The 26,765-nt window shown below is 41.2% G+C and overlaps 1 protein-coding gene across 3 annotated transcripts in view; it reads right to left on the bottom strand.

Annotated features, from left to right (window-relative positions):
• The window catches only part of met (MET proto-oncogene, receptor tyrosine kinase), a 99,288-nt gene that overhangs the window by 12,865 nt on the left and 59,658 nt on the right, over positions 1 to 26,765 (bottom strand). Inside the window, exons 11-17 of one of the 3 annotated variants that reach the window (XM_047350074.1) lie at positions 22,052 to 22,267; positions 15,950 to 16,099; positions 10,799 to 10,952; positions 9,446 to 9,580; positions 6,110 to 6,205; positions 5,945 to 6,022; positions 2,315 to 2,395 (exon numbers count right to left, since the gene is read on the bottom strand). In XM_047350074.1, coding sequence (XP_047206030.1) covers positions 2,315 to 2,395; positions 5,945 to 6,022; positions 6,110 to 6,205; positions 9,446 to 9,580; positions 10,799 to 10,952; positions 15,950 to 16,099; positions 22,052 to 22,267 — 910 coding nt within the window. Of the gene's footprint in view, positions 1 to 2,314; positions 2,396 to 5,944; positions 6,206 to 9,445; positions 9,581 to 10,798; positions 10,953 to 15,949; positions 16,100 to 22,051; positions 22,268 to 26,765 lie in introns of all 3 variants that reach the window. The other 2 variants (XM_047350054.1, XM_047350064.1) reach the window with 2 other exon arrangements.

Below are 26,765 nucleotides of genomic sequence, written 5' to 3'. Positions count from 1 at the left end.
TTGGAAAAGCCGTGCAAGTTACAAACATAAATATTTTAATGCAGAAAACGTATATACAAGCTGATAAAGTAGGCTGGTTCTGTTCTGGGGACTCCTCTGGAACCTCTGGAGATCATTGTGCAAAGAATGAAGAACATTATGGAGAACCCCGAGCATCTTCTTCCTGAGACTGTCGTACAACAACACAGTGTTTTCAGACCGATGTTTCTTCAGATCTGCTGTAAGACAGACCGTTACAGGAGATCTTTCCTGCCCACAACCGTCAGCATCTACCTGTATAATATGAGCTACAACAACATTGAATTTCCCTTTGGGATTAATAAAGTTGTTTTTTTTTTTTTTATTGAATTGAATATGTTAACCTATTATAAACTGGTCATAACAGAGCATAGATTATGATCTACTACATATCTACTCAATGCTTTAAATGCAACAAAAGCCAAAAATGGCACTTGGGCCTGATAGTTCACAAGATGAATAGAAAAAGGTTCAAATCCCTGTGGATCAGACCCAAGCAGACTGAGCCTAGGTGGTCCCTCTTCAGTATGTGGTATCCTCTGCCTGAATGGGTGATTCCTCCATATTATTTCAGCATCAATCTCCCTGTCCCAGCTGACAGGTTATAAGATTAGCCAGGACCCTAATGTCGTCCTCGCCGCTGGATCCTCATTCATCACCATTAGCTCGAGCTGAAAGGGATTCTGGGCCCTGATGGGATGAGATCCATAATCCTACTGTTGGTGCTGTGACATACATTAAGGATGGAGTACAGTGTAGACGGATGAACACGTGCATATTTAGACAAGAACAAAGTGTACCAAGTCTTACTGGGAGCTGAGTTCTTTGATTGTAAACAATAATGTATCAGTCAGAATGAACAAGAACATAGAACCAGACATTTGCATGCACTGTACAAAAAGACAAATCTTTTTTTTTTTTTTTCGACTAAAAGGGTTTTAGATTAAATGGTTCCTGTTTTAGATTTGTAACTGTAGTTATTGCAAAAATCATTATCTTAACTATTGCTCTCAAACAGCATCTCCATTGGAACTTGACTCTAATCAATGCAATTTATTTTCATATTTAGTAAACAGAAATATTTTTTATAATCACAACTGGCAAAAAAACTGTAAAAGATAAGTCTGATTTAAAGGGTTAGGTTGGATTTTTTGAAGTGAGACCATATGGAATTATTATCGGTAATACTTGCCATACATGTAGAACGCTGACACATGACTGGGAGCTCATAGGAAAAGTAAGTACATTCTCAAAGGTGGTAGAAGCTAATCATTCCATCTCACCGGTTTATTTGGCAGATCAGCTGATTGGGGGGTAATTTTCAAACAACTATGAAACCTAGAAAGATTTTGTATCAGTTGCTGCACAACTGATATAAAATCCAAAAGTTTATTCCCTTTTTGGCAGAGCAAGAGTGCATTAGAGATTGTTACAGATGGCAGACTCAAGAGTAACTTCACAGAGACACAGATGTTTGGCTGAACAAAATAGCACAAAAACAAATTATTGACAGTTATTATCCACTAATATAACAATGTTTGGCACGGACACAAAAATTTTTACACCTGAAATGATTTAAATTGCTAAAGTCATCTGAAACAGGCGGTGTACATCTGGTTAGTCATCCACAACTCTGAGGACTCTATTTAATTTCCTAAGAGCTCATACTGGTATGAGATAAACATTTGAACTAACCCATTAATGTCAGACATTAAGAAAAGGTAGTCATGTTTCCTTTAATACAGGGTGTGTAAAAATCTGCTTTAAACTACACACATAAAAAAAAAAAGAAATTGCTGCATCTGTAAACGTCATGAATGGCTGCCAGTCTGGGGAGAGCAGCATTATATAAAATAATAATTACTGAAGATTTTCAAGCACTATTTTGGCTTGGAGTACCCATCCTTAACTTTAGTACTTTGAATCAACTTGATTTGTCTTCCAGCCATTCATGATATCACTGTCGTGCTGTCTTAATTTCGACACATATTTGGTTGTTAGGCAGATCACTTTATATTTGACTCTGAAATACTTTGGGTATTCACAGTCAACAACTTGGCTGCTGTGTGTTTGGCTGCAAAAACAATCCCAAGTCATGTTTGACACAACGTATGAGGTGTGTGCATACCACAACATGCTGCATCAAAAACTATTATAGATGAAGAACCTACCCTCCCCCAACTTCTCCAAAAACTCTTAGAATTGTTATTTCTGCTCCTCGTGGCTTGTTTCATCATTCCACTTACTTGATAAGGAAACAAATGACCTGCTAAATATAAAAATAGGTATTACTCACGGTTTAGGGACTTGACGGCACAATGCTGTTTCTGCCCATCTGACTCCAGCAGCGTTCCATGGAAAACACAACCAAAGTGGCCTGCAGGTTATAACATGATGGACTTTAGTCAGAATCAGTTACCATCAAAAGTGTAAAATCTCCTGTTCAAACCTGTGAATGATGCCCATGTAACATGTGTTTAGCCTTGACAAGGGTTACATAGTCATACCACAATCCTTTATAAAAGGAGCATAACTTATGAGGTAATGTAAAGGAGGCATTGTTGTCATTGGGAACTACTGGCTGCCAATAGAACAACTAAAACAGATGTGCTCACCCATCCACTAAGTGAACCACAGTGTGTAAAACTAAGATTACCTGCTTATCTTGCACTAAGGACTTCTGCAGTAACTATTTTGCTCTGCGTAGACAGACTGCATTGACATTTTTGTCTGTAGCAACTATTTCATCAATCACAAAAAAACAATGTAAGTATTTCACATCGTAAGTAACAAATGTTCTTTGAGCTGCCACCACACTAAATCAGTCCCTTCAATGTAACCCAGTATGAGGCTTTCTTCATTAATATCCCACACAGGCTAATAACCAGCGTCAAACCCCCTTGAGTTATTGTGTGTTTTATTGAATTATTTCTTGCATTTAAGACAGGGGGCTCAGTCCAGACTAAAAGGATGCAGGACCAAAATGAGCGCGGCGTTCTCCTATCACGTCCTTGCAGATGGCTGGGAGTGTTGGATTACAGCTCTCCACAATGGACCCTGGGAACACTAGCTGAGAACAAATCATCCTACACCACTTTGAAGCACTACAGCAGCCACCAAATCCAGGCTTCAGGGGATAATTCATGCGAGGGGTCAAACATGCTGCTGTTCCGGAACATTACAATCTTTAGGCTCTTTCTCCGTTTGATATTAAATTTGATCTGTCGGACTAAACTGTCTACTAGATGTGGTAAAACGGGCTGATTTTGTGTCTGTATGTCAAGTTTGAAGTATTCTAAAGCAAGCAAACTGTTTAGTGACACTTTTTATTTTGCCTGACTGTAAATTTTTGTCAGCACAAGCATGAGCTTGCATAAGCACACAAGCATTAAGGTATTATTACCACTCAGCTGGGATCGGAAGTATTTCTTCTTACGGGGTAAGATTTTTTCTCATGTCATGAATTTATGTTTGATTTACTGAAGAAAGTAAAGATGCTAACTGAATTATCTGCAGTCGTGTGAAACAGACAAAAACATAAAATCCATCGCAATCTAAGAATAACATTTGTTTAAAGAGCTGAATTAGATAATTTTCAGCTTGGTCTGCTCTCATCGGTTCCCAGATGCTTTTCTGATCAGAAAATGTACCAAGCTTGAGTGCTATTGGCTCATGCTAAGAACAGCACTCTTCAATGTGAATGGTGTCACTGAGTGAAATATCAGTGACAAAATTAAAAATGAGGTCACAGAAAGCAACGAGATTAACTATATACAGGTCCTTCTCAAAATATTAGCACATTGTGATAAAGTTCATTATTTTCCATAATGTAATCATGAAAATTTAACATTCATATATTTTAGATTCATTGCACACTAACTGAAATATTTCAGGTCTTTTATTGTCTTAATACGGATGATTTTGGCATACAGCTCATGAAAACCCAAAATTCCTATCTCACAAAATTAGCATATTTCATCCGACCAATAAAAGAAAAGTGTTTTTAATACAAAAAACGTCAACCTTCAAATAATCATGTACAGTTATGCACTCAATACTTGGTCAGGAATCCTTTTGCAGAAATGACTGCTTCAATGCGGCGTGGCATGGAGGCAATCAGCCTGTGGCACTGCTGAGGTCTTATGGAGGCCCAGGATGCTTCGATAGCGGCCTTTAGCTCATCCAGAGTGTTGGGTCTTGAGTCTCTCAATGTTCTCTACACAATATCCCACAGATTCTCTATGGGGTTCAGGTCAGGAGAGTTGGCAGGCCAATTGAGCACAGTGATACCATGGTCAGTAAACCATTTACCAGTGGTTTTGGCACTGTGAGCAGGTGCCAGGTCGTGCTGAAAAATAAAATCTTAATCTCCATAAAGCTTTTCAGCAGATGGAAGCATGAAGTGCTCCAAAATCTCCTGATAGCTAGCTGCATTGACCCTGCCCTTGATAAAACACAGTGGACCAACACCAGCAGCTGACACGGCACCCCAGACCATCACTGACTGTGGGTACTTGACACCGGACTTCTGGCATTTTGGCATTTCCTTCTCCCCAGTCTTCCTCCAGACTCTGGCACCTTGATTTCCGAATGACATGCAGAATTTGCTTTCATCCGAAAAAAGTACTTTGGACCACTGAGCAACAGTCCAGTGCTGCTTCTCTGTAGCCCAGGTCAGGCGCTTCTGCCGCTGTTTCTGGTTCAAAAGAGGCTTGACCTGGGGAATGTGGCACCTGTAGCCCATTTCCTGCACACGCCTGTGCACGGTGACTCTGGATGTTTCTACTCCACACTCAGTCCACTGCTTCCGCAGGTCCCCCAAGGTCTGGAATCGGCCCTTCTCCACAATCTTCCTCAGGGTCCGGTCACCTCTTCTCGTTGTGCAGCGTTTTCTGCCACACTTTTTCCTTCCCACAGACTTCCCACTGAGATGCCTTGATACAACACTCTGGGAACAGCCTATTCGTCCAAAAATTTCTTTCTGTGTCTTACCCTCTTGCTTGAGGGTGTCAATAGTGGCCTTCTGGACAGCAGTCAGGTCGGCAGTCTTACCCATGATTGGGGTTTTGAGTGATGAACCAGGCTGGGAGTTTTAAAGGCCTCAGGAATCTTTTGCAGGTGTTTAGAGTTAACTCGTTGATTCAGATTATTAGGTTCATAGGTCGTTTAGAGACCCTTTTAATGATATGCTAATTTTGTGAGATAGGAATTTTGGGTTTTCATGAGCTGTATGCCAAAATCATCCGTATTAAGACAATAAAAGACCTGAAATATTTCAGTTAGTGTGCAATGAATCTAAAATATATGAATGTTACATTTTCATGATTACATTATGGAAAATAATGAACTTTATCACAATATGCTAATATTTTGAGAAGGACCTGTACATGTTATATCTGGGATTCATTCAGGCTGTGAGAGTCAGAGAGAGCTGAGCTTAAAGCAGATAACAAGTTAAACCTGCTGCAGTAGTTGCTCTGTTTGATGCTCTTGAGCTTTCAACGCTTATCAGTATCACAGCACTGGAAAAATGTTTGCCAAAGTAACTCCTTTCCTATGTGGTGCTTTAAGTTTTGATGAACATAGAATGACTAATTGGATCACTGGTTTCCAGCTGTGGTTTGTATCCATGTCTTTTATGCTTTAAAATTCCTTGTGTTTTCTTGGACTGTTTCATAAGCACCTGTGCGTAACATGTTCCAATTTCTTTATTTCTTCTCTTAATGTCTGCAAACATTTTTGGGTTGATCAAAGTTAAAAAGAGGACTCTGTTGTGTTTTTGTACACTTTAGCATTAGTTACTTTGACAACCTGGTAAATACCAGATCATTTGCATTGTGGCTACAGTGTGAAAATATAAACCTTGGAAAAATGTGCAATGAAAATCCTACATGTTAGCAGATGGTGCTCTCTGTTGATCACTGACCTCTGCCGATGACCTGATTGACGTGAAGCAGCAGTTGCTCCCTGGCTATCACCACATGCTGCACTTCAGTCAGCAGGTCTGGGTGAAGACAGGATGGGTCAATATGGACCGGAGCCATCAAGAGGGGTGATACCAAGTCACCTTCCATACCCAAGCCTATCCCACCTCCCAGTGTCCCCAGTCTGGGAGACAGCAGCTCCCCATTGGCTCTGTAGATGGGAGGAGCTGCCCGACATGTCTCAGGCCTGTCGACACCTTGATCTGGAGAAGCAAAAAAAAGAGAAGAAGGGGTCAAAGGTTGGTCGCTTTATCACAACACCTTGACCTCCAGATGTCAAGGTGTGTTACATGATCAGAGAGGGACAGCTATACAGATGGAGAGAAATCTGACACAGATACAGAAACTGACAGAGCTGGAAAAAAGCTTCTGATTTTCTGTTCTGATGCTGTTAGTGGAAGGCTAATAGATGCCGAATTTCCTTCAAAAACGGCAGAAAAGAAACGAAGCTGAAAGAGAGAGCAATGTAAAATGTCCTGAAAGCAAACTTTCCCTGAAAGCAAGCATTAGGTCATTAGTTAATCCACCTTAAGGCCTGCACGCAAATTGCTTCAGCTATGATCCTAGGGATCATAATTCAAGGAGCCTCTCTGTGGCCCTCAGGACTAGAACAGAAACCATATGAGACCCTGCAAATGACATCAGACATATGTTTGATGGTAGATCTTGTATATCATAATTTGCTGGACTCTGTATTGTTTTTCTGTTATGTAGTTAAGTTTCATGTATATAGAATTTAATTGTTTTATTGTGGTTAGCCTAGTCCTTTCTGTCTCTTTACTTCCTGTTATCTCTCTCCATGTTTTTTCCTCTGTCTTTGTATTTTTGTCATTCTTCTGGTTTTTTCACATGTCCTGTCTCTGCACTATCAGACATGCCATATAGAGATGTTGGCCTACATGTGACATGGCAGTTTTTGCTCTACAAAACGGACATCTCAAGATTAACTGATTAACTTTATTTAATCATTTATTAGTTCAGTCATTCTCATGTTGAGTTATATTCAGTTTTGTGATTGTTCTGGTCTGTTTGTGTTCTGTTTTCTACTTTCTGGTCTCTGTGCAGGTAGTTTCTGCTTTGCCATTTATTTTTCCATCCATTATCTAAACCTAATGGAGGGATGGGGGTTCATAGGCACTCATCCTGTTAGATTGTCTCTGTCTCTTTTCTGTGGTTTCTCACTCAGTCACTCACACTCTGCTAATTAGTCTTCCACTTGTCTCTTGTTCTCATCACCTCTCCTCAGCATATACTTGGTTCTCTCTATCTTTGCTGGTTCATTCAGTTATCACATTGCTGGATTCTGGATTACATCCTAATAATAATATATCCATCCATTTTCTATACTTCTTCTGTACAGGGTCACGGGGGAGCTGATGTCTATCTCCAGCGGTCTATTGGTGAGAGGCAGGGTACACCCTGGACAGGTTGCCAGTCCATCGCAGGACAACACAAAGACATACAGAACAAACAACCATGCACACACCCATTCACATCTAAGGGCAATTGAGAGAGACCAATTAACAGTCATGTTTCCGGACTGTGGGAGGAAGCCGGAGTACCCGGAGAGAACCCATGGATGCACAATGTGAAAATGCATGTATAATGCAACATAACCCCATGCAGAAGAACCCCCAGCTGGGAGTTGATCCCAGGACCTTCTTGCCACAAGGCAACAGTGCTACCAACTGTACCACCATGCAGCCCTCAATAACATATATTTCTCATAAATGAAAATATACCTTGAATTCCAGTTTTTGTTTTAAATGATTGATTAAATCACCTATTGTAAGGTGAAATGTATCACTTGAAAAGGAGACCCAAGGTCTCTATGGGACATGTACTGTACATAACATCTTGAATAAATGAAAGGTAGATCATTGTGACAAGTGTTTAAAGAATCATCCCCTAGGCAGGTAATAGACTATATAGTCATGATGGAAAAGTACAACGTGTTTCAACTTAAGGGTTTCACACATCAGAAAAAATAAAAAGCATCTGGCCAGGTTATGAATTAATTTAAATCTAACTAAAGTGTTCAAAACATAACAGATTCTGTATTGGCAATATTTATTACACAAAGATTAAGCTAAAATAGAAAACCTGTAGATGAAAACTAAAACTGTGTACATTCCAGGATTCTGTAGCTTGTAAACCTAAGTAGCTGTTTTTCATGTGACTATCTCACTAACATATTGTTTCAAGGACTTTTGGCCCACTCTATATAACATTGATTCATTGCTTGCATGACCCAGTCTATGTCAAGACTTAGGTTCGACACTAGAATACTTTAGCAAACAGTTCACGGTTGAACCAAAGACTGCATGGGGCTCAAATTCTGTAACTGCCAAGCAAGCCCCAAATCATCCCCCTCCACCACCATGCCTGGCAAGTAAGGTGGTTGTGCTATTTTTATTTTTCTTCAAACACGGCCAAACATCTCTACTTGGGTCTACTTTTTCAAAATAACCCGCTTATTTGTGCAGGACCGTAGAGATGCAGTGCCTATTCAACAGTCATTGGGCTACACTGTGGTCAGGTCCATCCATAACAGTGCAACACAGGGCCACAAAGCACACAACTATCATGTATGCACACACTCATACGTATGGGCAATTTAAAAAGACCAGTCATGTTTTTGGACTATAGGACTAAGCCAGAGTACCTGGAAAGAGCCCACATGTGCATAGGGAGAACATGTTGAAAGGTTGTGACTCGATCTCAGGACCTTTTTGCTGCAAGAAAACAGTGCTAACCACTGCATCACCATGCAACCCTACATTGTTTCATTAAGTCTTTAAGTTCTGTTAGACGCAACTTACAGACATATTCTTTGTAAAGAAATATTTTTGTGGCTTTATCTCAGCAACCTTTCCAAAAAGAAAGAACGTGTTCAGTCCTTTTCTAATTGTACTATCATGAACGCTAACATTCAACTTGCTAACTAAGCCCTCCACAGCCTGAGATGTAGCTCTTGGGTTTTTTGCAATTTCTCTAAGCAAGGAACTATCTGACCTTAAGGTGAATTTCCTAGGACTTGTGTCATTTTTTTTTGTTGCAATTTGTACTTGTGAATAATCTTTCTCACCGTAGTTTGGAGTTCAAATAGTTTGGAAACTGTCTTATAACCTCTCCCAGATTAATGGGCAGCAGCAATTGCAATAGTGTTTCGCTATAAAAGAAGAATTAATATTTATCCATTTAATATTCATTCAACATAAGATATCATGGATCATTCTTCTTGTTTTTGCTTAAGCTAAATCAACGTCACCTTTGATTAACTCAATGATGAGGACTGCTGTTAGTTTGAAACATGTACAATACAGCATGCACAGCTAACCACTGAGGCCAACAATAGAGCAGGTACATAAGAGGCAGGTGAAGTGTGAGAACAAGGAGTCAGGTGGAGAAGGAGTGGGGAGGGGCTTATCTAGTTGACATACCCTCCAGCAGGGTTGTTCTATAGTCGACGGATTCGTGGGAGACCATTTCATTAGTGGGGCTGACGCTCCTTGCATTAGCCAGCCTGTCCAGATGCTGGATGTGACCCCGGCCATCATACCACACCTCAGACAGATCTGGAAACAAATTTTGCAAATATGATCAAGAAAGGGAAAGAAAGAGATTGAAAAAACAGGGGAGGAAAGAAGAATGTAGAAATAGAAAGTAACACAGCAAGACAAAGGGGAGAGAAAGACAGAGAGATAAATCACTGAAAAAAAGCCAAGTGTTTCCACCAGCGCATCCCACACAAGAAATTCCTTTAAACCCACCAGGCAAAACAAACCCAGCAGACACACAGGCAAACAGGCTAGAAAAACACACTGAACTCCAATTAAAAGAAAATGCTAATGTATAATTGACAATTGATCAACTCAAGCCTAAAAAGGTGACTGTGGCTCAGTAGGAAGAGTAGTTGTCTTGCAATCAGAAGCTTCCTCCTGCCATAGGTCAATGTGCCCCTGGGCAAGGCACTTAACCTCAAGTTGCCTACTGATCTGCATATCGGTGTATGAATGTGTGAGCGTTAGTGAGTGCAATTGGGTGAATGTGGCTCTAGAGTAAAGCGCTTTGAGCGGTCTGTATGACTGGAAAAGCGCTATATAAGTTCAGTCAATTTACCATTTTAAAAATCACACCAACTTTATGGCGCCGACTAACAATATTGTGTTTAAAAAAGTGATTAAAAATGAGTGCTAGCTACACAATAAAAAGTTATTTAGGAAAAGGCAAAAAATGACAGAAGATTCATGAAATTAAAAAATAAAGTTTAAGAAATTCAACAACAAGTGGATAATGTTATGATAGGAGTATAGAAGAACATTTGGTGTATGAGTCTTTCAAACCTGAGAAGTCTGCGACAGCTGTCACGTATGGCGGTGGTAGCATGATGCTAAAATGAATTTAACTTTTTTGTTGGATAACGGCATAAATGCATTATCAAATGCCCAAAATTAATATGACTTCAATGCTGACGATGAATGTGTGTAAACGTCTGACTGCAACTGTACCAGTACAAAACACAAAACCCTGAGTTTTTGTTTAAAGTGCATGCTAACGTTAAGTGAAGAGAGGACCAGCAATGAAATATGTTTAAGCAGAATGGGAGATAATTCTCTGTAGCATTCAGAAATGAAATTGGAACTAAAGTATGCAAAGTCTTAGACAGTTAGAAGCTATCAAATGGAAAGCTGTTTTCCAGTTCCTTGTAATCATGACAGATAGGATAATCAGTATTTGTTGTGGCACGGACCAGTCTCTCCCGATATTACCCATTAACACCTCCCTGCTCTTACCATCAATGTGCTTGTTCCTCCTCCACATCAGCACCGTTCCCAGAAGGAGCAGCAGGAAGCTGACACAGACACAGCCCACGATGAGGCCTGTGTAGTCCTGCTCCTGCGCCAGCGTCACCCTGCCCAGATGCCTGATGGAGCCCGCTTGGCGCCACTGAACAATGGGAAAGGATTTGGTTTGTCAGAGGTGAAGCAACTGAATGTTAAAAACTGTAACAAATTTGGTTTTTGTTTGAAAACGGCTCATGTTTGCAATTTGTTTTTACTGTAGCTTGCTTTAAAATCTACAAGCAAAATTTAAGTGAATTTATAATGAATGTTTTGGCTACAAGAGTGACACCAGCTGTACACAACCTGCAAGCCAGTGTTGTTCCTCTGACTGGATGCTAGAGGTGTGAAGCAGTGGTAGCAGGACTGCAAGGAGCAGCAGTATTACTCTTTTAAGCCATTATATTTACTCGTACTCGTCGTCTTCCGCTTATCCGGGACCAGGTTGCGGGGGCAGCAGACTCAGCAGAGACGCCCAGACGTCCCTCTCCACAGACACCTCCTCCAGCTCCTCCGGGGGGAACCCAAGGCGTTCCCAGGCCAGCTGAGAGACATAGTCCCTCCAGCGTGTCCTGGGCCGTCCCCTGGGCCTCCTCCCGGTGGGACCTGCCTGGAACACCTCCCGAGGAAGGCGTCCAGGAGGCATCCGGTATAGATCCCCGAGCCACCTCAACTGGCTCCTCTCAATGTGGAGGAGTAGCGGCTCTACTCAGAGCCATTATATTTATTCCATATTTATTATTATTATTATTTTTGTCTAGTCCTGTCTCATCACTCAAGAGACCTCCATGACAAACAGGGGCTGTGAAAACGTATTTGAAAACTTTTATGTCACACTAAATTCAGACAGAGATATCCAAAAACCTTAAGTTCATTTTGATGAGCTCGGTTTATTTTACAAGCCACACTCAAGGCCTGGTTGTTACAAGATTTGTAGATACAATACATTACTTAACTAGAACCTGCTGACAACATGAAGTAGGCTAAAAGAGCTTAAAAACAAACACAACATGACCAGATCTAATGAGGTTCAAGAACAGATAAGAAACAAAGTGACATTTATCAGCCAGGAATACATATTTCTAAGGTTTAAGGGTTCCAGAGAACCATGGCGAGAGCTGTTATTCACAATTGGAATAACATAGAAAATTGGTATACCTTCCCAGGAGTGGAAGTTCAACATCGACTCATTCAGAAGGTTTCAGAAGAACCCCGAATAATTGCTGAGGTGCTGCAGGCCTCAACAGGCTCAGTTAACATAAGTGTTAACTATTGCTATTCAACAATAAGAAAGAGACTGGCATCCATGTGAGAGATCATAGACTAAAACTAATGCTAATCAAAGAAAACACAAAGACCCATCTCACATTCCCCCCCCCCCACAAAAACCTATAGATGATCCACAAGACTTGCAGGAAAATATTCTGTGGACTGATGAGACAAAAGTGCAATTATAGAATGTTTTCCAGGTCTTTAAGTAGCATTTTTCACAGCATTGTGTCATTTCTGGTCTTAAACTGTGAAATGTCTTTATTTGTGTTTTCTGGTGACACTTTACATAGGAGGCCTATAAACAGTGGCACCAATAGTGCACTTGCCCCTCTAAATTGTGTATGGCACATATGCAATATAGACAAGCCACATTATTTGCATTCAGACAAAACGATGTGGAGTAATAATCAACACACAGTCTGCAACTAGAGTCTTGGGCCAGATTAAATCAGTGATATTGCTCCTGCTTTTATTATGTTTAGTGGAAATTAAGTTCCCACTGCTGCCTCCTGCAGATGAAATGATGTGTGTGTAAATTAAGACTGTCTGGACAGGCCTTGATGTTGGTTTGTGCAGCAGAGGGATATTGGCTGACCCTGCCCTGAGATAAGGAATTTTCTCTGAAGGCCAGTTCACAAGTCAACAGCGATGAGTCTGATAGTGTTTGGTCTGGAGACGGCCGGTGGATTCTATCTCTGGAGGAGTCTGAAGAACCGGGCAATGTTAGGTGGACTATAAATTGTGGACATTTTATAACACAGTTAATGCACCTAGGTGTTGGGAGTTACATTAGTTTACCCCAAGATGCAAAAAACTGATGATATAGTTAAATCCAACTATTTTTACAGCGACCTCATAAAACAGTGTTTCCTTCTATTTAGTGAAGACAGTTGTACCTTAAGCAGCTGTCTCAGAGTGGAATACCGATTCCTGTCATGCCTTTGAAGTATTTGTGTCACTTTTGGTGCACTTCTCTCCTGAATAATGTGTGTATGTTGGGATCAAGGAAGTAGAATTCAGAGTGCAGCAATTATGTTACTATGTTAAAAAATAGGTGTAAGGGTTGGCAAAGCAACTACATGCAGAATGACAAAACAAGCCCCTTCATAAGCATAAAAACATATTTTTTGTTGCAAGCTGTGAACCATGACTTAGTTTTCATTTTAACCTCTAAATACATTGATGTCCCCTTGGACCTTCACTCATAATTCAAGAACAATTTCAACACAATTTCTCTCCTTGCACCTACAGGGGTTGGACAATGAAACTGAAACACCTGGTTTTAGACCACAATAATTTATTAGTATGGTCTAGGGCCTCTTTTTGCGGCCAATACAGCGTCAATTCATCTTGGGAATGATATATACAAGTCCTGCACAGTGGTCAGAGGGATTTTAAGCCATTCTTCTTGCAGGATAGTGGCCAGGTCACTACGTGATACTGGTGGAGGAAAACGTTTCCTGACTCGCTCCTCCAAAACACCCCAAAGTGGCTCAATAATATTTAGATCTGGTGACTGTGCAGGCCATGGGAGATGTTCAACTTCACTTTCATGTTCATCAAACCAATCTTTCACCAGTCTTGCTGTGTGTATTGGTGCATTGTCATCCTGATACACGGCACCGCCTTCAGGATACAATGTTTGAACCATTGGATGCACATGGTCCTCAAGAATGGTTCGGTAGTCTTTGGCAGTGACACGCCCATCTGGCACAAGTATTGGGCCAAGGGAATGCCATGATATGGCAGCCCAAACCATCACTGATCCACCCCATGCTTCATTCTGGGCATGCAACAGTCTGGGTGGTACGCTTCTTTGGGGCTTCTCCACACCGTAACTCTCCCGGATGTGGGGAAAACCGTAAAGGTGGACTCATAAGAGAACAATACATGTTTCACATTGTCCACAGCCCAAGATTTGCACTCCTTGCACCATTGAAACCGACATTTGTCATTGGCATGAGCGACCAAAGGTTTGGTTATAGCAGCCCGGCCGTGTGTATTGACCCTGTGGAGCTCCCAACGGACAGTTCTGGTGGAAACAGGAGAGTTGAGGTGCACATTTAATTCTGCCGTGATTTGGGCAGTTGTGGTTTTATATTTTTTGGATACAATCCGGGTTAGCACCCGAACATCCCTTTCAGACAGCTTCCTCTTGCATCCACAATTAATCCTGTTGGATGTGGTTCGTCCTTCTTGGTGGTATGCTGACATTACCCTGGATACCATGGCTCTTGATACATCACAAAGACTTGCTGTCTTGGTCACAGAAGCGCCAGCAAGACGTGCACCAACAATTTGTCCTCTTTTGAACTCTGGTATGTCACCCATAATGTGGTGTGCATTTCAATATTTTGAGCAAAACTGTGCTCTTACCCTGCTAATTGAACCTTCACACTCTGCTCTTACTGGTGCAATGTGCAATCAATGAAGACTGGCTACCAGGCTGGTCCAATTTAGCCATGAAACCTCCCACACTAAAACGACAGTTTCATTGTCCAACCTCTGTACTTCTACGGGCTATCCCTAATGTTTTAGCAGATTTTTTAATGTTTCATCTCCCTGTTTCTTGATCAAGAAGACCTATGTGTGTAAAAAGGCTTTGAGTAATGCCTGATGACATATCCAATCTGAGCATGCCTTTCTTGCAACTCAGAAGCTGCTTGACTTACGTTCAAGTGACAAGATGGACAGCTGATCAGCTTAGTCAGTTCATTCACTCATCACACTGTGTAACGGATTCGCTCTGAGCTCCTCATTTAAGAAAGACCACATTAGGACATGGGAGTTAAACTCAGGAACACACGAAGAATGGGGTGATTCCCCAAAATGTCCCCAAGTTTATTATATAAAGCTCAGTAAGGCCACAGTGATCTTGTTGCTGCCTTTTGATGCCTCATCCAGTCTGGATAAGTTTGGTTTAATTTGTCGCATGGTGTCTCTTACTATTTCTTTTCCACTGTAGGAATCTATAATAAGTAAATACACGTAGGACCTTTATTCACATCCTATTGGTTTGTAAAAAATTTAATGAAATATACTAAAGAACGTGAACATGGACTGAAAAGACTGCTCCCACCCGTTTTGTTATCTGAGTATATTTGATCATTTCCGCCAGACTGGTCAGCCTGTTTGTCCATCACAAGAAGGCACTGAGATATGAAGTGATGATAAATTCTTATTCTAAGCCTGACGGTAGAAAAATATGGGAATCTTCATATAAATACATTATGGCTGGCTTTATTGAGGTTTTCTTCTCATATCCACTTCGGAAAACATGCGTGACAGCCGGTATCAGAGCCATGATCACATTTTCAGGGTCAAGTTATTCTAGACTGGAATTTTTGGAGTTCTGAGTAGGGCAGGATTTGTGCAATAGTTTAAAGGTAATTAGCACTGTTCTAAATCATTGCCATTTAAAGAAGGTTGAGCAAAAGAAAAGTAATTCACAAGTCTTTACAATGGTGTTTATGCTTTATCCTTATTAACCCACCGCTTCAGTACATGATATTGGTCAGATATAGTTTAACACATACACAAAGAGCCTGCACATGCGTTAAAAACATTAGTTCATGCTTGGGTTTTTCTCCCGGCACAGTCCCTGGAACAAGTTTGAGCAAAGAGGATGTAAGTGCGTATATGTGCCTCTTTGTGCAAACATGTAGTTGGGGCGTGGACGTGTTTTTGTGGTGCCCCGAATGCTTCTGCAAACAACGGCTGTCTTAATCAAAATAATTCTGTTTACGGACTGTTGGACAGGTGTTATAGAGCCTGTGCCTCAAGAAAGTAAACGGCGCTGTGTCATATCCGTGGGGCACAGGTGTGTCTCACCTCCACCTGCAGCTCCTTGGCCGTGGCAGCCTGCAGTTCGGTGGGAACGGTGCACTCCAGTGTGTTTCCTATTACGGTAAGACTCTCACAGCTGTGGTTGGAAACGGTCAAGACCTGACACTTCATCGCCTCCCTGTCCATCCGATCTCCCTGCAGAGGATAGTAGGTGGAGTATAAGAGCGGAGATTGGGAGAATATAACCAGGGTAAAACAAAGCACTGGAACAAATGAAGATGGGAAGGAAAGATTAGTTAGACTAAGCCAGGGACAGAAAAAAACAACAAAATCAAACCAAAATATTTTTGTTACTTTTCTTTAAAATTTGATTTTTATCTCAAAGCCAACTGAAATCAGCTAGCTTCAGCATTTTTTCAGGGTCTAGGTGTGCAAAACCACTGGAAATTTGCCTGATTCTGTTTATTTTCCTATTTTTTCAGCAGCCCCCACACAACTCCATCCCACCATATGGTGGTAGTGCACTTTTCAAAAGAAAGAAGCTTGATTAAATTCTTTGCAAGGAGTTACCACAATTTGTTTTCTTTTTTTCAGCGATGAGTTATAGAAGCAGCAAATTTCCTCACATAGTATTGCTTCAAACCTGCTCTGGGTTTAATCACCCCATCTCCAGTCCCGTCTACGAGGTTATATAACATCTACCAGCAGAAGGTAACTGAGTAATTTAGGTCATATTTCATATTAGTCATCTGTCCTAAATGGGGATCAGAACCAAAATAAATAGAAATGTAACATTTTCTTAAAATAATTTACAATTAAATAAAATCATTCATGAGATCTGAACAAAAACACTCCAAGAGAAATAACCTGGTATGCAGTGGTTTAAGTACATGTTTATGGGTACAAAATGTATACATGATGGGACGAAATGGCAATACCTGGGTATAAAATGGGGGTACCAATTGGCAAAGGGGCGCACTGAACCCGAAAAAACACCAGCACCAATTGACCCGGATCTGTCTCGGACCCCTTGAGACAGATCCGGGTCAATTGGTGCTGGTTTTTTTTAAGGTCAGCTGGAGCTTTACCAGTTTGCATCCCTATTTTGTACATACAGATTTTTTATTCTAAAACTTTTATTTCATACTCAATGTACTTCAAATATTTTCCTTGTAGTTTGGCATAAATTAAAGATATAATCATTAAATGCTCATATCTCATGTATTAATTTGTTTTCTTCTAGATTATTATACGATTATCGTTTTATATTAATTATATGATCTATATACACTGCTCAAAAAAATAAAGGGAACACTCAAATAACACATCCTAGATCTGAATGAAACAAATATTCTCATTAAATACTTTGTTCTGTACAAAGTTGAATGTTCTGACAACAAAATCACACAAAAATCATCCATGAAAATCAAATGTATTAACCAATGGAGGCCTGGATTTGGAGTCACTCACAAAATTAAAGTGGAAAAACACACTACAAGCTGATCCAACTTTGATGTAATGTCCTCAAAACAAGTCAAAATGAGGCTCAGTATTGTGTGTGGCCTCCACGTGTCTGTATGACCTCCTTACAACGCCTGGGCATGCTCCTGATGAGACAGTGGATGGCTTCCTGAGGGATCTCCTCCTAAACCTGGACTAAAGCATCCGTCAACTCCTGGACAGTCTGTGGTGCAACGTGACGTTGGTGGATGGAGCATGATGTCCCAAATGTGCTGAATCAGATTCAGGTCTGGGGAATGAGCGCGCCAGTCCATAGCTTCAATGTCTTCATCTTGCAGGAACTGCTGACACACTCCAACCACATGAGGTCTAGCATTGTCCTGCATTAGGAGGAACCCAGGGCCAACCGCACCAGCATATGGTCTCACAAGGGGTCTGAGGATCTCATCTCGGTACCTAATGGCAGTCAGGCTACATCTGGCGAGCACATGGAGGGCCGTGTGGCCCTCCAAAGAAATGCCACCCCACATCATTACTGACCCACTGCCAAACCGGTCATGCTGAAGGATGTTGCAGGCAGCAGATTGCTCTCCACGGTGTGTCCAGACTCTGTCACGTCTGTCACATGTGCTCAGTGTGAACCTGCTTTCATCTGTGAAGAGCACAGGGCGCCAGTGGCGAATTTGCCAATCCTGGTGTTCTCTAGCAAATGCCAAGCATCCTGCACGGTGTTGGACTGTGAGCACAACCCCCATTTGTGGACGTCGGGCCCTCATACCATCCTCATGGAGTCGGTTTCTAACCGTTTGTGCAGACACATGCACATTTGTGGCCTGCTGGATGTCATTTTGCAGGGCTCTGGCAGTGCTCCTCCTGTTCCTCCTTGCACAAAGGCGGAGGTAGCGGTCCTGCTGCTGGGTTGTTGCCCTCCTACGGTCTCCTCCACGTCTCCTGGTGTACTGGCCTGTCTCCTGGTAGCGCCTCCAGGCTCTGGACACTACGCTGACAGACACAGCAAACCTTCTTGCCACAGCTCGCATTGATGTGCCATCCTGGATGAGCTGCACTACCTGAGCCACTTGTGTGGGTTGTAGAGTCCGTCTCATGCTACCATGAGTGTGAAAGCACCACCAACATTCAAAAGTGACCAAAACATCAGTCAGAAAGCATAGGTATTGAGAAGTGGTCTGCGGTCCCCACCTGCAGAACCACTCCTTTATTGTGTGTGTCTTGCTAATCGCCAAAGATTTCCCCCTGTTGTCTATTCCATTTGAACAACAGCATGTGAAATTGATTGTCAATCAGTGTTGCTTCCTAAGTGGACAGTTTGATTTCACAGAAGTTTGATTTACTTGGAGTTATATTGTGTTGTTTAAGTGTTCCCTTTATTTTTTGGAGCAGTGTTTATTTTAGTAATTAAAATATGGTTGTTAGAAAAGACAGGCGGCTCCGATCCGTACTTGGCTTAGGGTTAGACTAACCCTAAGCTGAAAATGATGAAGGGGTGAAATCGTCAGCAAACAATTTAACTGTTATTGCTGTTTTCCTTCTTCTTGTGATTTTTAATAAGTGAGCTGGAGTTTTATCATGCGTAGCCATACATCTATAGCCTGTGCAATAAACACCATCTCTGGGTCTGGAAGTACACACAGCTGTGGTGTATGACGGACCGTTTTATGCTTTTCAATGGAAAGCCGTGAGAAAACAAAGAGCATCATTTTCTTTTCTGTCTCCTCAAATTTTCTGCTGTTTGACTTTCCTTGTCTGTCATCCACTGTTTCTGTCATTCCTCCTCTCTCCCTGTCATAGGAATGCACATAAACACATTTATCTGAGTGTGGCACAGGGCAATAAAGCCAATGATCACATTCCTTGCTTGACAGTTTGGGATTTTCCAATTTGACACAGAGTGGAGCCTCGCACCTGTTCACTCACACACACACACACACACACATCCGTGTTTTACTATCTTTATGAGGACTTTTCGGTTACTTCCATTGACTTCCATTCATTTTCCTTGATTTTTAGTGCCTAACCCTGACCATAACACTAACCCTAACCCTAACCAGTTAATACCTAACCCTAACCCTAACAATAACTCAATTCATACCCTAGTCCTAAACCTAACCCCTTTCCCAAGAACGGAATTTGAAAAGGTGAGGACCAGGAAAATGTCCTCACTTTGTCAAAATGTCCTCACTTTGCGATAAAAATACGAAAGATGGTTCTCACTCAGCAACAAGTACAAGAACACACACACACACACACACACATTCTCTCATGCACAAACATGCAGCAGTTCTTGCTGCAAGCTGCAGCACTCATAGACATGTACATTAGAAACAAACAACAGGCAGCGTGCAGAGAGAAGTTAAAGTTTGTAGGAAGGTGTCAAAATGATAAGAGTCTCTGAAAATAAACTGTCAGGATTATAATTAGAAAGGACTTTTCTGAGTCTCCTGTAAAAAGATTTGGCAGTGATAAGACCCTGGTTCTAAGCCAAAGCCAACAACCTGAGTTTTTCATTGACGTACAATTTCAGAGCCGTCAGTCAAAAGCAAACCTTTTTATGAGGTAGTTTGCAAAACTTTTGTGGCTAGAGTTATCAGATGGCGCCTAATGAGCCCTACATCTATCCCTTTACCAGAGGGCACACCAAAGCAGAGTTATCAGATGGCGATAAATGTGGCTTGCTGCGGTGCATTGACTTTTACCCTCCTCCACCTTCTAGGAGGGGATAAATGTTAGACTGATGGTGAGTTTAGTATGGGGACCAAGGTCACGTCTGGGAAAGAGGGAAAGAAGGAGACGACAAAAAAAAGGAACAGTCCCGATCCCTTGTGAGAGGCCCAGCACAGCTGCCACAAACTGTCGGGCTGCAGACAAAAAAAAAAAAAAAAAAAAACAAAGTGGAGAAAAATGTATTTCATTGTGTTCCTAAAACAGGGTCTGGGGACTGTGGTGGCCTGTTTGAAAAGGGGCATTAATATGTCAAGAGGTTTGACCTCAGTAAGAACAATACAAGTCGACAGAAAGCATACAGGGAGAGGTATTGCCACAGAGGAGAGATGAGGAGGTAGCAGTGAAGGGTTTGAAACGATGGGAAACAGACTCCACTTCCTGTTTTTCTTTCTGTATTGTTTCCTTCCCAGCTTGACCTGGACTGTGGGTGGGTGGGCGTGTGAATATGTGCAAAGATTGCGAGGTACAGGGCAGGGACCTGGGGGTGTGAACTTAACCTGGCTCCAAACTGTGGACTTGGATTGATGGAAGTTAAAGAGTCAAACAACCCCTCTTGCGAACTCTTGGTAGTGTTGGCATTGGTCATGGTTAGCACCCTGTGCATCTGCTTTTCAGATTTGCCACAGCTCATAAATCGAGATTTTCTTTACTCAACATCCATAACATTTTTCCGGCTCTGCACCTGTTTCTGCTGAAAGGATGTAAAACAAGACCCTCACTAAAGGTTACTGTGATGTAACTGATCTTGGCTGTTCTTCAATTTGGTAAAGAAGTTGTTAGATGATCTTGCTTTCTTTATTAATATAATTTGACTTTTTTCCAACTTTGAGATATTATAGACACAAACTTCAGTATTTGTTGGACATTTCACGCAATTTTCCTCTGAACCAACCCAGTGCAACCATGTACATTCAGATGTCCCTAATTAGTTAGCAGAATGAACCTGTGTGTAATTTGATTTCAACATAAATCCAGTGGTTCTGTGAAGGCTTTAGAGATTTGTTAGAAAACAAGTGAACAATGAGCACTATGAAGACCAAAACCAGCAGACAGGTCATGTAGAGAGTTTAAAGCAAGGTTAGGTTGGAAGGCAATATTTCAAGTTTTGAACATCTCGCAGGCCAGTGTTTAATCTATCATATTGTCACCTTCCTAAAATAATGGCCTAAGTAATGTTTTGTCAAAACATTGTTTTTTTTGCCTAAATCATCTCCTTATGATGTTAGCCACCTCTTGTAAAATTGTCTAAATCCTCAGTTGAGGTGGTCATGCAATTCTACGCCTGTTGCATAATGGCCTATGTCAAGAGTGTGACTTAGGTGGGTTTACAAATGGCAACCGCTTCAGGAAAAACCAAAATGTACCTGCCACTTAAGCTATTTCCACAATTCAGGGCTCATCCCCTATTGGTAAGTGATAAGGATTGCCACAATATAGGCTAGGCATTAAATATTGCATACATATTTAGTATTTTAATTCTGTCTTTCAGTCAGCATTTTGTCCACAAAGTAGCTACATTCATGAAGCTAGCATTTAGCAAAGAGTGGAAGAGCTCCAGAACCTGTGGCTGTAACAAGTAATCATTTTTTGTCAACTATTTTCTTTCTTTTAAAGATTACTTCATCAACTGTTTTTCTTTTAATTTTCTAAAATTTTAATATTCTTTTAATCTAATTGAGAAAGATAAGTAGCTTAATAAAAAGGAATCATAAGATATTGCTATGTCAACATGTGTGATTACCTTTTTGGGTACAATTGTTAATAAATATTACATATATTCTGTGAAGTTTCTTGTGTTTCCTGAAAAACTAAAAAAACAACTTAGGCCATTATTTTTAGGAAGGTGACAATATGAAAACCGAAAATCTGTGGTGTGTGAAAATGTGAAAACGTTAAAGGGTATGAATACTTTTTAAAGGCACTTCAAAATAAAAGAATAAGCACCCTCACTTTGAGCTCCACGATGCTCTTGTTGTCTTTGGATGTAAGTTTGGGGTCCTGGAACAGAGGGTCCTCTACGTAGATCAGGTCCTTCTGATCCGTTAAGTAGCCATCTAAGGAAAACGCCACCTTGGTGACCACTGGTGGCTGCAAGGCAAGCTTAGCCAGAGAAGGTGTGGTACACTGGATGGAGGTCCGATTTTCACCATACACACAGCTCTGAAGAGGACACAAACTAATATTAGAGAATCTGTCTGACAAACAGAAGTGCCAGAAAGGATGAAAATCTAACAAGTGTCTGTCAACTGCTTTTATACTAAATACATTACACAAGACACAAGCTGTTGCCATGTTGACTTCACATTTTTTGTTCACATTAGGACCTCCATGAGAGACACAAACATATTAAAGGATGGAAAACACAACGTTTTGGCAATAATACATGTATTTTCATGTATTTCAATGGGTCAAGAAGGGAAAAAACCTAAAGCAGAACACTCTGCACAGATTCTACCTAATGAACGTGGACACCACAAGTGAAATGTTCTCTTTCCCAGTGACTGTATCAAGCCCAAGTCATGACAGTTCCATCACTAATGCGGAGTTTTTCTGTTTATGAAAAGTCTTTTTTTTCCACAATCAAAAAATGCAAACAGTGTTACGGACATGCTGATGGGATCAGGGAAACAGTACTGAGCTGGTTTAAACTATACTTGTCTGACAGTTTCCTGTTTGTTCGTGTGACTAAACTGTGTTATGACAAATTTTCTCCATGCTCCAGGATAACTTGTGGAGTGCCACAGGGTTCATATCATACCAAGTGAAGCATATATATTATATGCTTCACTTGGTAAAATTATCAGACAGCATGGACATGTTCACTGTTATGTTGATGATACTTAGCTATATTTATTCAGAAATTCTGAATAATCCAATCAGTGAGGTAGGCTGCAGGTTTGTTTTGACTTTTGCTTTTCCTCTCTTAAATTCAGACAAGTCAGAAATTGTTGTATTTGGACCTAAGTCTTTGAAAAACAAACGACCTAGTCCGTCATTTACTCTGCATTAAATTGATCTTCGGTTTTAATATTAAAACCTTGTTGTCATCTTTGCTCAGAATAAGTCCTTTAAATCCCCTATTAGACAGCTAAAGTATAATAACCCTGTTTACCTCTAAGAATAGGCTTAAAACATTCCTTTGTTTGAGCTTATAGTTAGAGTGGCTTAGGTATTTCTGAGCTATCTCTTCCTGACTATGACACTTTGTCTTACTTCTCTCCAATTATGCATTATACTGCATAAATCATTAGATTTAGGTTTTCTCTGTTTTGAATTTCCATATAAGTAACACCTGGTCTAACGTTATGTTTAGCTGTGACACCTAACTAGAGGGGACCATTTACTATGTGTGAAATACAGGGGTTGGACAATGAAACTGAAACACCTGGTTTAAGACCACAATAATTTATTAGTATGGTGTAGGGCCTCCTTTTGTGGCCAATAGAGTGTCAATTCGTCTTGAGAATGACATATACAAGTCCTGCACAGTGGTCAGAGGGATTTTAAGCCATTCTTCTTGCAGGATAGTGGCCAGGTCACTACGTGATACTGGTGGAGGAAAACGTTTCCTGACTCGCTCCTCCAAAACACCCCAAAGTGGCTCAATAATATTTAGATCTGGTGACTGTGGAGGCCATAGGAGATGTTCAACTTCACTTTCATGTTCAACAAATCAATCTTTCACCAGTCTTGCTGTGTGTATTGGTGCATTGTCATCCTGATACACGGCACCTCAAGAATGGTTCGGTAGTCCTTGGCAGTGACGCGCCCATCTAGCACAAGTATTGGGTCAAGGGAATGCCATGATATGGCAGCCCAAACCATCACTGATCCACCCCCATGCTTCACTCTGGGCATGCAACAGTCTGGGTGGTACGCATCTTTGGGGCTTCTCCACACCGTAACTCTCCCAGATGTGGGGAAAACATTAAAGGTGGACTCATCAGAGAACAATACATGTTTCACATTATCCACAGCCCAAGATTTGTGCTCCTTGCACCATTGAAACCGACGTTTGGCATTGGCATGAGTGACCAAAGGTTTAGCTATAGCAGCCCGTCCGTGTATATTGACCCTGTGGAGCTCCCGACGGACAGTTCTGGTGGAAACAGAATGTTGTGTGCATTTCAATATTTTGAGCAAAACTGTGCTCTTACCCTGCTAATTGAACCTTCACACTCTGCTCTTACTGGTGCAATGCGCAATCAATGAAGAGTGGCTACCAGGCGGGTCCAATTTAGTTATGAAACCTCCCACACTAAAATGACAGGTGTTTCAGTTTCATTGTCCAACCCCTGTTTATATACACACACATCTCTAAATGTTTCAATGCACATGTCCAACTTTTTAATGTTTCATTACTTTTTGCAGCACTTGCTGTTCTCTAACAAGGAGCTTAATGGCAAAATTAACAGCAGGTGATTGATCCATAAATCGATCAATAAATTTCCAGGTTCCATCAAAACTGGTATTTAAACAGTCCTCCTCATCATGCTACTCAGATTTTGACATCATGTCACCAAGGCGACAAGACGACACCTCGCCAATGCGATTTTTTAGGATATAGCATGTTCTCAGATGGAAGTGGCCACTGAGCTTAGAGTGTCACAGACTGTCATCGGTAGGTTGCAACAGAAATGCAGAGAGACTGAAAGTGTTAAAGAGAGGCATAGAAGTGGATGTCCTTTGGCCACATCCCACACTGATGACCACTTCATTGTGAACAGTGCCCTGTGGAACTGGATGATGAATGCCACTGAACTCCAGGCAGGTTTAAGTGTGGTAAGAGGCACCCAAGTGTCGTGCCAGACAATTAGAAATTGTTTACAGCAGTGTAGTCTGCGTGCTAGACGACCTACAAGGGTACCTGAACACACCACCAAATACAAGCATCATCATATTGCCTGGACCATGGAGCATTTATGCTGGACGAGGGACTAGTGGGACCCTAAATGATGCTGTCTGATGAATTTCAATTTAGGATGAGCAGAAATGATGGCCGCCAATGATGTTGGAGATGTTGAGGAGTGCGCTATGCATCCGCCACTGTTGTCACCAGATGAGGCTTTAGTGTTAGTGGTGTTACAGTGTGGGCAGGTGTGTCTAGTCAATACAGAATTCCCCTACACTTTGTGAATGGTACGGTGACCGGCCCATATCTGAATACCCATACATGAACCATCATTATTCCAGCCATTGTGCATCTGCATGAACAACACAGGCCTATCTTCCTCTTCATGGACTGCTGGAGACTGGGGTACCTCGAATGGAGTAGCCTGAACTTTCTCAGGACTTTAATCTGAGAAGAAACCTATGGACCAGCTGAGACGTCGTGTAGAGGCTCACAACTCTGTACCCGAGAACCTCAATGAACTGAGGGTTGCCCTTGAAGAACAGTAGGATGCTATGCCTCAGCAGACAAAAAATCAACTTGGATGAGGCGTCGTTGCCAAGCTGTAATTCATACTCAAGGGCACATGAAACGTTATTGAGACATTGACATTTTTTGTCGTGGTATACCCACCACTTTTGGTGGTTTTTGTTTCAATAGATTGTCTGATATATATGCTCTGAAGCAATAAGGTGCCTAACATTTTTTGTCACTGAATTAAAATGAACACACCATTGTGAAATCTACTGTTGCTAAGCTAATGTGTATAGCTCAAACAGTAGCAGTGTTTCTACAACCTTCCTTCTAGCTCGCAACTTCAGTTTATGAGGTAGATGCAGGTGCAGTCAAGAGAAGCATTCTAGGCTGTCTGCGTGTTGAAAGGTCATTGTGCATATTTGCTCTGTGGTGGCAACACATGATAGCCAGTGTTTATCTTCTGGGTTCCTAGAGTTGCATGTGCCCATCAGTCAATATTCCACGTGTATGAGAGGTTAAAAAAAACACTTCTGCGATCGATATGCTGCCTTTAACCTTTGAACAATACCCTGTTGTTTGGGGTGGGCAATTTCAGTGGTACAAATGGTTTTTTGTTGATGCATTTCTAACTATTTTCACCAAACTCTCCCCAAGTTTCTTTTTTTTTATGATGATTTGTTGTGGTATTTGTTCCCAATGTACATGTGGGTTTACCCCAGTAACTCCTGGCAGAATTTTGTAAAGCTTTGAAATGTCTATACCAAACTGTACAAAACAACATTCAGTGTTTTTTCTCTACCCATTTTACTAGCTGAGGCAACATCACACTGTGTGACAGAGCAATCACACCAAAGGTTTTAATATTTTAAAACTTGATGAATTTGGCATTTTAATCTTCCTTTGGCATCTTATGTAGCTAGAGATGAGAAGAGTTAGCGCAGCTTAGCTATGGTCCATTTAATGATCAGTAAAAATTGGGACTTGAGTTTACACCCAACCGCTCACAAGTAAGGGCCCATCAAGCTGATTAACGTTCGGTGTGTGTGACCAGTGTCTCGAATGTCTGTTATAGCCCACCTATTGACAGACTCTCTGTTCAGCGAGGGGAAATTTTTACATAAAAATGTTTTGTATTTAATTAAACTACAGTTCAAATGCGGTTTGTGATAATTTTCACATCATTTTTCTTTTGTGAAAAAAAAAACAGGACTTAAGTGGCATATTTGTAGAAGCTGGGTTCTTCAAAGTTGAACTCAAAAGCAGTGTGGCCCTTTTCAATTAGTACCTAGT

Source organism: Girardinichthys multiradiatus, chromosome 2 (genome assembly GCF_021462225.1).
Source record: "Girardinichthys multiradiatus isolate DD_20200921_A chromosome 2, DD_fGirMul_XY1, whole genome shotgun sequence".
In the NCBI taxonomy this organism is placed as follows: domain Eukaryota; kingdom Metazoa; phylum Chordata; class Actinopteri; order Cyprinodontiformes; family Goodeidae; genus Girardinichthys; species Girardinichthys multiradiatus.
The sequence above is the reverse complement of the archived record's forward strand: the minus strand, read 5'-3'. Positions and strand labels throughout refer to the sequence as shown.